Source organism: Mytilus galloprovincialis, chromosome 7 (genome assembly GCF_965363235.1).
Source record: "Mytilus galloprovincialis chromosome 7, xbMytGall1.hap1.1, whole genome shotgun sequence".
In the NCBI taxonomy this organism is placed as follows: Eukaryota; Metazoa; Mollusca; class Bivalvia; order Mytilida; family Mytilidae; genus Mytilus; species Mytilus galloprovincialis.
In genome coordinates this window covers 25,415,036-25,428,434 of record NC_134844.1, presented here as the reverse complement: position 1 = coordinate 25,428,434, position 13,399 = coordinate 25,415,036, and the positions used below count along the sequence as shown (strand labels likewise).

At 31.2% G+C, this 13,399-nt stretch overlaps 1 protein-coding gene across 2 annotated transcripts; it reads right to left on the bottom strand.

The window, feature by feature from the left end:
• Positions 1-6,481: 6,481 nt before the first annotated feature.
• Positions 6,482-13,339, bottom strand: LOC143082627 (F-box only protein 30-like). Of its 2 annotated transcripts, none has more exons than XM_076258410.1 (3): positions 13,187-13,339; positions 9,244-10,916; positions 6,482-8,675 (listed from the first exon to the last, which is right to left on the bottom strand). In XM_076258410.1, exons 1-3 carry the CDS (start codon positions 13,239-13,241, stop codon positions 8,457-8,459), a joined length of 1,947 nt encoding a protein of 648 aa, XP_076114525.1. In that variant the 5' UTR covers positions 13,242-13,339; the 3' UTR covers positions 6,482-8,456. The 2 variants fall into 2 exon arrangements, with proteins under 2 accessions (XP_076114525.1, XP_076114526.1); XM_076258411.1 differs by having other exon boundaries at positions 13,170-13,295.
• Between the last annotated feature and the right edge of the window lie 60 nt (positions 13,340-13,399).

The window sequence follows — 13,399 nt, the reverse complement described above, 5'->3', positions numbered from 1 at the left end:
GATATTATCTTGAACATACACGAAATGTTAGTCACATTTTGGAAACAAACACATATCAGATGCATTTTGTCTATCCTATTTTGCATCTGCATACAAGTGTGGACACAGATCAGTGTAGATTGTATGATTGGATGTTTGACAGTGTTTTCTGACAAAAAAAAAAGAATTTTCTGCTTCTTTATGAATAGTTTCAAAACATACATATATTACCACTGATAAATTCAACGTTAATTAGAAGAAAAACATTGATAGGAATAATTCCTATAAAGAATCGGTTTACACTTTCGTCCGTGCTGAGAGATATATTTATGGATCTTATTGAGATGTTTTTTTTACTATTTCTGTTTCTCTTTCTATCATAGTGTCTGCGAAAACTCCCACAAAATTCATCTGTCAATGACATTAACTCCTCTCAGGGGTCAAATGGCGATTTCGAAGAAGTTTTAAATACGGATATTTTTTTTGATGAGCATTTCTGCTATAGACACATTATTGCAATCTATCTATAATTGATAGCTCCAAAAAATAAATGGAGAAGTTGTCAATGGGCCACAGATGCCCAAGCTTGTAAATATACACGAATTAATATACTAACAAGAAAAAGCTTTTTAAAAAAGGACGGTGAAAGCCATCCAATTTCATACATGGTCTGTGTTTGTTGGTTATAAGAATTGTATAAGTCTCATAACATTTGGTTGGGGCAAACTCAAGTAAGAAAATGGAAACTAAAAAAATAGCAATTTTAAGTGAATGAAGAGGCATAACTCATAAACGATAACAGTGACAGCCAATTTCAAATTTGATCTGTGTTTTGTGTTTATTAGCCTTAGTATAAGTTTTTAAGCATTTGGTTGAGGCACACTTAACTTAGAACGGAAACCAATTTTGAGGAATAGATAAACATAAGTATTCAGGGGCAATAACTAATATAAAGAATATGTTGACATTTTCGATCATGTTGACTAATTTCTATATGCTATTGTGATGAATATTTTTCTATTAACAGTTTCTCTCTATTGCAAAAATGATCTTTCAAGGACAACAACTGCTTTACGGGGTCAATTGACGCTTTCCGACATTTTGACTTATTTGTAGATCTTGTTTGTATTATTACAAACTCTCTCTATAATTTCTGCAACAAGAGTGCACACGCTAAAATGTCTCGCCTTCTTTACTAATCATTGATATTATGTTGACAGTCCTAAATATAAAGCTTTCTTACAACTGTCACATAAACCTAACATTAACCAAGAAAACTAAACATTGACCACTGAACCATGAAAATGAGGTCAAAGTCAGATGAACCATGCCAGGCAGACATATACAGCTAACAATTCTTCCATACAACAAATAAAGTTGACCTATTGCTTATAGTCTAAGAAAAACAGGCCAAAACACAAAAACTTAACACTGATCAATAAACCGTGAAAAATGAGGTCAAGGTCAAATAAAACCTACGTGACTGACATATAGATAATAAAATATAGTTGACCTATTGCATATAGTATTTGAAAAAAAGACCAAAACTCAAAAACTTAACTTTCATCACTGAACCATAAAAATGAGGTCAAGGTCAGATGACACCTGCTAGCTATAGACATGTACACCTTATAATCATTTCATATACATCAAATATAGTAGACCTATTTCATACAGTATAAGAAAAACAGACCAACACACAAAAACTTAACTACAACCACTGAACCATGAAAATGAGGTTAAGATCAGATGACACCTGCCATATGGACATGTACACCTTACAGTACAGTCCATCTATACTAGACCTATTGCTTATAGTATCTGAGATATGAACTTGACCACCAAAACTTAACCTTGTTCACTGATCCTTGAAATGAGGTCAAGGTCAAGTGAAAACTGTCTTACAGTTATGAGGACCTTGCAAAGTACGCACATACCAAATATTGTTATCCTATTACTTATTATAATGAGAGAGAATTTAACATTACAAAAAATCTTAACTTTTTTTTCAGGTAGTCACTGAACCATGAAAATGAGGTCAAGGACATTGGACATGTGACTGACGGAATCTTAGAAAATTTCATCAGAGATCGACCTGCTATAAATTTTTAATTTTTCTACAAATTAAAGATAATTTTACCTGATTTCAATTTTGTTCTGAAAGCTTTAGAGATTTAAGTCAAGAACTGCTATCTCCCTTTCAAAAAGATCCCACAAAACATAGACCTTGAGCTGCAGATAATTTACGTACGTGAGTGTAGGCCATTCTGTTATATATATCTCAAGAACTATAATAATAGTTGTTGAGATATATTTTATAAGTAAAAAATATTTAACATCTATGCTTAATTTCGAACAACAGCAATGTTTGTTGGTGAAACTTATCCTCAATACAACTTCAAAACTAGATTTCCTAAATAACATTCAGGTAAGGTTGGCAACATATCACCCAATAGTTTCAGAGGAGATGATTCTTTGAAAAGTTTACAATGATAGATGGACAGACGGATGACGGCAGACGAAAAGTAATGGGAAAGCTCAAATGACCTTAAAAGCAAGGTGAGCCTAAAAATCAATCTCAATATATGCGGAACTTCAAGCCAAAGAGGATGTAATTTTGTCAAATTAAAGTGAATAAAATGATTGATTTTTGGTGTTAAGTGCCACTCTCAGCACTCTTGGCTATATCATTGCAGCCAGTTTGTTTTGTGTTGGTAAAGAAATTAATGACAGTAACCTGAAACAAGAACAATGACAATTCTAATCAACTAAGATTTAAGTTGCACACATTTGGTCACATGCAGGGTTCGAACTTACAATCTCTGTGGTGACAGGCAGTTGATCAGTGTAAATTTAATCAATAAGAGCACTCTGCTAACAAGGCCCCCCCCCCAAAAAAAATCACGGCACAGATGGATCATCTTGGTCAACACCTTACATGTGAAAATCTCTGTATTCCCCAAAAATCAAACTGTCTTTAAAATGAATGAAACATTCCTCACTGGATGTTAAGCAAACAATATTAATATGTTGATGGCCGTTTGAACAAAATTTGAAAACAAATAGACATGAAAACTGTCTTAAGATTCCATTTGTGCAGTTCAGCATTTATCTCAAAGCTTTCATCCTTTGAATTATGTCTAAGTTTATATACTGTTAATTGTTCAAAAGTAGATCAACTAAACTTATGCTTTTGATCATTGATCTCTTGGAATAGCTTGTTATCCTTAGAAGGAAGTGCTATGAGATATGGAGGCCTTAATCACGTAAAAAGACTAAACTGTGACATTGTTTGTGACACCCAAACTATTAGTTTTATTATTTCCATTCAGATGCCTTTTATAGTTTTCTATGCTGTATGGGGTTTTCTCATTGTAGAAGGCTGTAAGGTGGCCTATAGTTGCTAAAAATCTTAGTCATTTGGTCTCTGATGGACTGTTGCCTCATTAGGAATAGTACATCTTCTTTTTATTATAATTTTATTTATGACGGACACAAAGTTATTGCAAAGGCTCATCTATGCTCTTTGGTCAAGTTATAAAAGAAATCCTTCCTCTTTGATTAGATGATGAAATTGTGTTTTCCTTGCTTTTTGGTAATATGGTGAAATAGTGTTTTCCTTGTTTTTGGTAATGTGATGAAATTGTGTTTTCCTTGCTTTTTGGTAATCTGATGAAATTGTGTTTTCTTGCTTTTTGGTAATGTGATGAAATTGTGTTTTCTTGCTTTTTGGTAATGTGATGAAATTGTGTTTCCTTGCTTTTTGGTAATGTGATGAACTGTGTTATCTTGCTTTTTGGTGATGTGATGAAATTGTGTTTCTTTGATTTTGGTAATGTGATGAAATTGTGTTTTCTTGCTTTTTGATAATGTGATGAAATTGTGTTTTCCTTGCTTTTTGGTAATGCGATGAAATTGTGTTTTCTTGCTTTATGGTAATGTGATGAACTGTGTTATCTTGCTTTTTGGTGATGTGATGAAATTGTGTTTCTTTGATTTTGGTAATGTGATGAAATTGTGTTTTCTTGCTTTTTGATAATGTGATGAAATTGTGTTTTCCTTGCTTTTTGGTAATGCGATGAAATTGTGTTTTCTTGCTTTATGGTAATGTGATGAAATTGTGTTTTCCTTGCTTTTTTATAATGTGATGAAATTGTGTTTTCTTGCTTTTTGGTAATGTAATGAAATTGTGTTTTCTTGCTTTTTGTTTATGTGATGAAATTGTGTTTTCCTTGCTTTTTGGTAATGTGATGGAATTGTGTTTCTTGCTTTTTTGGTAATGTAATGAAATTGTGTTTTCTTGCTTTTTGGTAATGTGATGAAATTGTGTATCCTTGCTTTTTGGTAGTGTGATGAACTGTGTTATCTTGCTTTTTGGTGATGTAATGAAATTGTGTTTCCTTGATTTTGGTAATGTGATGAAATTTCCTTGCTTTTTGGTAATGTGATGAAATTGTGTTTTCTTGCTTTTTGATAATGTGATGAAATTGTGTTTTCTTGCTTTTTGGTAATGTGATGAAATTGTATTTTCCTTGCTTTATGGAAATGTGATGAAATTATGTTTTCCTTGCTTTTTGGTAATGTGATGAAATTGTGTTTTCCTTGCTTTTTTATAATGTGATGAAATTTTGTTTTCTTGCTTTTTGGTAATGTGATGAAATTGTGTTTTCTTGCTTTTTGGTAATGTGATGAAATTGTGTTTTCCTTGCTTTTTTATAATGTGATGAAATTGTGTTTTCATGCTTTTTGGTAATGTGATGAAATTGTGTTTTCTTGCTTTTTGGTAATGTGATGAAATTGTGTTTCCTTGCTTTCTGGTAATGTGATGAAATTTCCTTGCTTTTTGGTAATGTGATGAAATTGTGTTTTCTTGCTTTTTGGTTATGTGGTGAAATTTCCTTGCTTTTTTGGTAATGTGATGAAATTGTGTTTTCCTTGCTTTTTGGTCATGTGATGAAATTGTGTTTTCCTTGCTTTATGGTAAGTGATGAAATTGTGTTTTCCTTGCTTTTTTATAATGTGATGAAATTGTGTTTTCTTGCTTTTTGGTAATGTGATGAAATTGTATTTTCTTGCTTTTTGGTAATGTGATGAAATTGTGTTTTCCTTGCTTTTTTATAATGTGATGAAATTTTGTTTTCTTGCTTTTTGGTAATGTGATGAAATTGTGTTTTCTTGCTTTTTGGTAATGTGATGAAATTGTGTTTTCCTTGCTTTTTTATAATGTGATGAAATTGTGTTTTCATGCTTTTTGGTAATGTGATGAAATTGTGTTTTCTTGCTTTTTGGTAATGTGATGAAATTGTGTTTCCTTGCTTTCTGGTAATGTGATGAAATTTCCTTGCTTTTTGGTAATGTGATGAAATTGTGTTTTCTTGCTTTTTGGTTATGTGGTGAAATTTCCTTGCTTTTTTGGTAATGTGATGAAATTGTGTTTTCCTTGCTTTTTGGTCATGTGATGAAATTGTGTTTTCCTTGCTTTATGGTAAGTGATGAAATTGTGTTTTCCTTGCTTTTTTATAATGTGATGAAATTGTGTTTTCTTGCTTTTTGGTAATGTGATGAAATTGTATTTTCTTGCTTTTTGGTAATGTGATGAAATTGTGTTTTCCTTGCTTTTTTATAATGTGATGAAATTGTATGTTCTTGCTTTTTTGGTAATGTGATGAAATTGTGTTTTCTTGCTTTTTGGTAATGTTATGAAATTGTGTTTCCTTACTTTCTAGTAATGTGATGAAACTTCCTTCCTTTTTGGTAATGTGATGAAATTTCCTTGCTTTTTGGTAATGTGATGAAATTGTGTTTTCCCTGTTTTTTGATATTGTGATGAAATTGTGTTTTCTTGCTTTTTGGTAATGTGATGAAATTTCCTTGCTTTTTGGTAATGTGTTAAAATTGTGTTTTCCTTGCTTTTTGGTAATGTGATGAAATTTCCTTGCTTTTTGGTAATGTGATGAAAGTGTGTTCTTTGCTTTTTGGTAATGTGATGAAATTTCCTTGCTTTTTGATAATGTGATGAAATTGTGTTTTCCTTGCTTTTTGGTAATGTGATGAACTTGTGTTTTCTTGCTTTTTGATAATGTGATGAAATTGTGTTTTCTTGCTTTTTGGTAATGTAATGAAATTGTGTTTTCCTTGCTTTATGGTAATGTGATGAAATTGTGTTTTCCTTGCTTTTTGGTAATGTGATGAAATAATGTTTTCCCTGCTTTATGGTAATGTGATGAAATAGTGTTTTCTTGCTTTTTGGTAATATGGTGACATATTGTTTTCCTTGCCCTTTGGTGAGGTAATGAAATTGTGTTTTCCATGCTTTTTGGTCAGGTGATAAAATTATGTTTTCCATGCTTTTCTGTCAGGTGATGAAATGGTGTTTTCCTTGTTATTTTGTCAGATGGTGAATTTTGTTTTCATTGCTCTTTGGTCAGATGAATTGAAATACTGTCAGTGGATGTGAAATTTTTTTTTATTATTTCAGCTCAAATAAAAGTCAAAATCAATATAATATTAAAATTTTATTGAAAGACTTAATAATGCATAGAAGTACATAGCAAAACAAGAATATCTTTTTTTCAACTTTGAACACTAGTGTATGATTATATCTATCATGATTGGTTTGTAGGTGTTTTTAAAGATTTCATTAATATTATATCAATGAATTTTTACAGAAAATATTATGACTAAAATTGATTGTAAGTTATACAAAATTGTTCATGACCCAAATGAATTACTTTGTGTAAGAATTTTGTGTTTGATAAAAGTCACAGGAAATAGATTGTACATTCAACAAGATTTGAGGGACACAAAATCAAAACATCCCCCCCCCCAAAAAAAGCATAGTTTTAACCAATATCTAAGAAAAAGAACCATTGAGTGCATTTTAGCACCAAGTAAACATTTTTAAGACTCTTATTGTTCAAACAGACAAATACTGTGGTAGATTATTTAATAGCAATACACTTACAGGTACCAAAATCATAAGAATGTTGCCAAAACTCTATGTTTTACAGAAAATGCTTTAATAAATGGGACATCATAAATACTTGTCATGCTTGTGTTCTGATGCCCATCTGTCAGTAGGGAGAGGAAAAACAAAATTTTGATCTAAAAGGAAGCAATAATCTCTTTGTATTTTTTTTCAAATTTGAAAGATCAAATGAACCCTAAAGAACATTTCCATTAATAAACTTAAATAATTTAGTATTATCAAACATTTTTTTTATTAGAACTTTTTTTTTATATAGTTCTAATTTGTATTATGCTAATGTGATATCCACCTACATATATATTTTGTTGGTATGGTTCCTTTTCAAATAAGCAAACAATAAAAAAAAAACATTGTTTAAAACATATTTTGTAATAAAGAATTAATGCCAATTAATAAATAAATAAATTAACTAATAAATAAACACAAAGAAAATTTTAACACATCTATGAAAAGAATGTAAAGCACGCTACAAACAAAAAACAAAACTTAGCTATGATTTAACAACAAAACAATATACATCACATAAACAGCAAAAGTACATGATATGGAGATAGTTGCTTCTAGAGAGATTGGACAAATATAACAAAGAAAAAACTCTTCAAATCATTTGTGATCATAGAAAAGGTGTGATTGTTAACATATAAAATTACGAACATGTGTAAGTTACCTGGGTATTTATAATTTTTTACAAACTTCAAGGTCTCCAATGTATATTACAACCTTACAATTTAACCCACTTGTTTTGGTGACCATGCCTAACTTTATAAATTCTTTGTAAGGAATTTAAGTTATTAAGACATACATGTATTATTTATATTAGAATGAACATGTTATCTTCAGTTCCAGAGTGGACCTGCATGTTTAATGTTGCATCTTTGGCAAATTTAACCTTATATGGTTTGGCTGGGATACCAATTTACATGAATCAACTTAATCTGATTAAGTGCCTATTGCTTAATCACAAATTAAAAGGATGAATGTAGTGCAAATTTTATATAGGCCAGTATACAAAATGTACAAACTAGCAAAACTAAAAAATAAAATATCCATGAAAATACAAATAAAATTCAATTTGGACCCATGAAATGATTAAAATAGTTTCCAGTTTTTTTGTCTTAAACATGATAAAGGGTAATAGAAGAAACTTTCTGTGCAAAGAGAAACCATAATCATATGTTTATAATTGATCACTGTAGGTTATGATATCTCCGACTCAAGGGATTTTTTTAATTTAAAAATTGAATTATTATCTCCCTTTTACTATTTTTTTTTCAAAAACTTCATTTTTCTACATGTTGTTGTTTACAATAAATGATTCCCAAAGCAATTGTACTTTGTGTATCTATTTTCTGATGCTGTCAAAAATTTTGCAAATTCAGACTCACTCTATACATGATATAAATAAATAATTGTCAAATATGTTTATTTTTTTAGTGAAATGAATGACACATTTACTGAAGACTTTTGATATGTAAATTTCCTGTTTCTTTCAAGCAGATATCAGTTTGAGTAAAGACTTGGTTGTATTTTTCTCTTCTGGTGCAGTTTTTATTGACATAAGTTCTGATGCAGGACAAAATGGTTCAGTTTTGATATTCTTGCTATTTTCCTGATTGTATGGACAGATCTTTAAATGCTCAAACAGACCATTCCCTGTATGGTATTGCCATTTTCTCACTGGAGTAAAGCTTGTACTAAAACACCATTTCTGAAAAAAAGACATACTTATTAAAGTTTTTTTTATAAATTTTGAATTTCAAACCCTTTTTTTTTTGTATACATTGTTCATAATTTCAAAGAGCTTGTAAATACAAATATATGAATAACATTTTTTTGGTAAAATGATACGGCTGTGTTTTATTTTGTATTGTCTTAAAAGAATCTGTCTTCACTGCTTGAGCTGTAGCTTTTTTAAAATACAATGTACATTTACATATATAATTTGTTTTTTACCTTCTTTGAAGGACAACATTATAACTTACATCACTAATGATTAACATGATGCATGGATGCAAATCTTTGTGAAATGTTCAATGGATATTTTAATATTGTAGTATATGTATATTTTAAATATACATATACTATATTTACTATAAATAATTTATAATATAGTCACAAATGTAATTACAACATACTTCTGGGGCTTATATCAATGCATGGAGTATTAAACTATTAAACCGCTATTAATATATAAACACAATTAATACATGCATTCAACTTCTGGTATGTATTTGTTACTTTGTCCAGGGCTATAAAATTTTAATACTTAAACCTACCCAGTATGCAATGGTCCATGAAGGTTTGACACCATCCCCTCTTGCCTGCCAAACTGGTATAACCATGCCCTTCTGGTCAAGGCGTGAAGCACAAACATCTCTCAATAGTTTTGAAGTTAAAGAGAGATTGCATAGACTAAAACTGTCTAAAAACACAACAATGTGTTGTAGCACCTCAAATGGAAGACAGTCTAGGTAAATCTTTCCATCAGAAGATGGGAAACTACTTGCACTATCACATAATCTATTGCACTGATATTTTGGAAGGATTTTTATGTTTGAGTCATATTTTTGTGATGTGGTTATCTCTGGAGTTGCCTCCCTTAGTTTTCGCTTATCTGCCTCGATAACAGAGCAGTTTTTGCATTGCCCTTCCTCCATTTGTTCTTCTTTCATTTGATCCTCTGTATTTGTTATAGCTAGCCCAAAACTTTCTTGTAATGCACTATGTACTATTTTCCCTTTAGGTTCTAAGGGAGATAACTTTTGACAAGAATAATCACATCCCATGTAGGCAAGGGGACATCTGAACTCCATCATCCCATTTAACCCACAGTGGATATCATTATGAACATTTCTGAAATGCCAGGGATACTCATCTCTTCTAAAATCTTGAGCACAGAGAAAAGTATACATTTTCTTAGGCTTTGGTATATACTTTGATATGCATTCTATATCTAGACTAACTCCTAACAAATTATGCAATTTGATATCTTTTGTATAAACATCTTCTACTGATATTACTGTGCAGTCATTAGCTGACTCTGATAGATCACATGACTTGGGTTCTGATATTTTCTCACTAGAATTATCATCCAATGAGTCTTTAATTTCATCATTTTCAGTTTCAGCTGTTTGTTGTCCATTTGTTTTTGCTTCTTCGGTTTCAGTGATCCCATGTAACCTTTGTGCCAGATGTTTAAGACCTGCTTTACCAAAATGATTGGAACATAAGTCTAATGTCGCAGAAACACTATCAGCAGTTTGTTTTGAAGCTTTGTGTAATTGATTAACGACTGTTTTTTGTAGCCCCGGAGGACACTTCTGACTTCCCCATGGTGTGTCTTCGTCAGATGTAGCTCCTGATGTATCGTCTAACGCATTATCCGAGTCAATAGAAGAACTTCTGTTCTGCTCTAATGGAACACTAGGGTATTTTTGTGTAAGTGAATTTTGGAAGATTTTTCTGATTTTTCTTGGAATTTTCATTGATTGAACAAGCATACGCTGATCTCTGAGTGCTAATGCCACATCTAATTGAGTACATTTTACATGTTGGCTATCTAGAGGCAATGGTGTTGTTAAACATTCTTCTTTTGAATGCATTGGCCACCGATTCCACTCAACAACACACCTCTGGACACTTGCTGGACAAACACTTAGATGAGATGCTCTTTTACACCTCACCATTTCCAATGGACACCCATTAGAATGGTTAATACATGGTACTTTTTGTTGGGAACAAATAAGTTCATGTTCGTCTTTCTTGCACGAATGAAATCTGTGGCCACACATATTTTCACAGTCTGTCATTTCACAGCTGCTAAGTTGATCTGGTGTAATGTTACACTTTTTGTTAACACATGACTCACAATGAGCATGAAGTAAAGACAAACTAAACATCATATCTTCCTTAGCTTTTAAGTTCTCAGCTGCTGTTTCTCTTTGTTGATCTGGAAAAGAAGACAAGACCTTTTAATATAATTAGAACAATTGTATAAACTTATTTTTGCAGAGAAAGGTAGCTGTTCATTTGTATGAATTCCCAAAGGCAATTTTTCAATCAAGTGAACGAATAACATTCATGTTAGCTGCGGAACCGTAGCTCTTAGGTCCTTATGTTATTTTTTTACTATTTGTGGTCCGCAAATAGTCAAAAAATAACATACGGACCTAAGAGCTACGGTTCCGCAGCTACATTCATGTCCATTGTCATGTTGAAAATTCTAAATTGTCATTGATTTCCTTTTGATCTTAGTTCAACATTAAACTATGCCTAAACATGATAAATATCGCTTAATGAGGCAATACACAAAATAAAATAATGAAAAAAAATCACATTTTAATAATGTTTTCCTTATATTTGATTTCAGTTAATTGTAATTCACAATTTGTGTCTGTATTTTCGGGACAATGATGTAGACATAATGCATTTTGCAAGTTATTATATTGTACAAAGACAGTTATACAAATATCTAATTAAACACAAGTAAAATTATTATCATAATATGACAGGGTATGTATTTAGAGGGTGCAACCTTTTCAGCCTTTATATTTCACATATTCGTTTTTTGACGTTTTATTCCTCGTTTACTCGTGTTTGGCTAGATTTGCGTGCTTTGTATTTCTCCTTATTTATTATCTGTGTTTCGTGTCGGTGCTCTTAATTTCTCTTGCATGTCCTGCATGATTTAAAAGTCAGTGTGTTATAATACCTTAATTCTCAAACTTGTGTAATCTATGTATATTGTTAACATTCTACTTTTGCAATATGTATGGTATTAATGAAGTCTATCAAATTACTATGATTAATATTTTTTTCAAATAAGATGCAAGTAGCGGACACTAAAAGGAATGACCATTAATAATGACTGCATGATCTCCAAGAACGGCTGAGTAATAACTTCTGGTACTTTTTTCTTAATATTTACGATTTATTTCTCATGCTTCATTTTACCCGATTTTTGTTTTTCTTGCATGGTTTTTACGATTTTTATTTCATGTGTTTCCGTGTTCAGTACCCCCTCTAATTAATATGACTCTGTGTAATACAAAACAAATAATAAAATATCACAAATAAATGTAGCAATCTATATATTTATTGATAGAATATTAACTTTCTTGTCACTAAATTTGTTTCTTTTGCATATTTTTAGAATATAAATTTGGAATAATCTTAATAAAAAAAAAAAAAAATCCTGTCGCTAAATGGTCTTCTTGTTACTAAATTATTCTTCTTGTCCCTTCTTGAAGCTTCTTGACCTGAATCCGGGTCCGTTCGCGCCCATTCACGTCCGCACCCACTCATGTTCGCCCCCTTTCATTTTCGCATCATACATGTTCGCGCCCAATTTTAATTGGTTTTGTGTTTAATAACTTTGTAATCAAGTTTTGGCAAGTAGTATTCTTATAAGTATGATTGTTTTCATGGTCTCAAAATAAAGTGAGACAGCATTTTTTTTTGTGTTGAATAAATCTTAATCATGTTTTGGATAGTGTATTGTTAAAAATAATTATATTCCTTTCTAAATAAAGTGGGATTCTGCGGTCAACGTTTTATTTTGTGTTGAATAACTGTTTATCATGTTTTGGTTAGTGTATTGCTATAACTTTTGTTTCAATGACTTGTTTCAAAATGAAGTGAGATTCTGACTACGTTTCTTTTTTTTTTTTTTTGTGTGTTGATTAAATTTTATCATGTATAGTAATATATAATAGTGTATTGTTTCATTATTTCAGATCAAAGGGACCAAGCTGTTAAAAGCAATTATCTTTTGTGTTTTTCATTTAAAATCTTCAATCTTTTACTCATACCAAGCTATAAATACATTCAGTATTTACACGAAAGCAATTAAAAACAACAATCATGATTTTCCAATTATTCAACTCGAATTTGAATTAAAATTGTGCGCGAACGAGTAGAGTGCGAACGGACCATGGGTGCGAACGTGCGAGGTGCGAACGTGTAGGGTGCGAAAGTATATTGGGCGCGAACGGACCTGATACCGGTAACTTAGAAGGAATGTCATAATTCTTGTAGTTAAAAATTATCAAATAGAGTTTCTTTAATGGCTTCAATGTTAAACCTTGCACAATAATTTTAATCATTATCTTTTGTTCCCTCAGAAATCATCTGAATCTATATTCTGAATCCAATCAATCATTTTGTTGCAATGTTGAGCTTTTTTACATTTTTTTTTAATTACCGGCTACTCCTACGTACAGTGCTTATATCTGCGCTGGTCATTCCGTGATATATAAGGGTAAATGTTGTTCATGTTAAATATATCAAGTTGAACACAATTACAATGGCCTTTTCAACACACAATCAGCTGATCTTCCATGTATTTGGTGTGGATGTCATAGGATCTTCATTAATTCCATAGGGACTGCATGTTCAACATAGAAACAAACTGACGATTTGACCGGTGATAAT

What these genes read in the sequence shown, in the direction of transcription:
- LOC143082627 (XM_076258410.1), bottom strand. Translation starts at nt 13,241, where the DNA reads ATGAACAACATTTACCCTTATATATCACGGAATGACCAGCGCAGATAT. An exon ending in CCAGCGCAGATATAAGCACT is followed by an intron (nt 10,917 to 13,186) that starts GTACGTAGGAGT and finishes CTTCTTTTCCAG; the next exon opens with ATCAACAAAGAGAAACAGCA. An exon ending in CATGGACCATTGCATACTGG is followed by an intron (nt 8,676 to 9,243) that starts GTAGGTTTAAGT and finishes TCTTTTTTTCAG; the next exon opens with AAATGGTGTTTTAGTACAAG.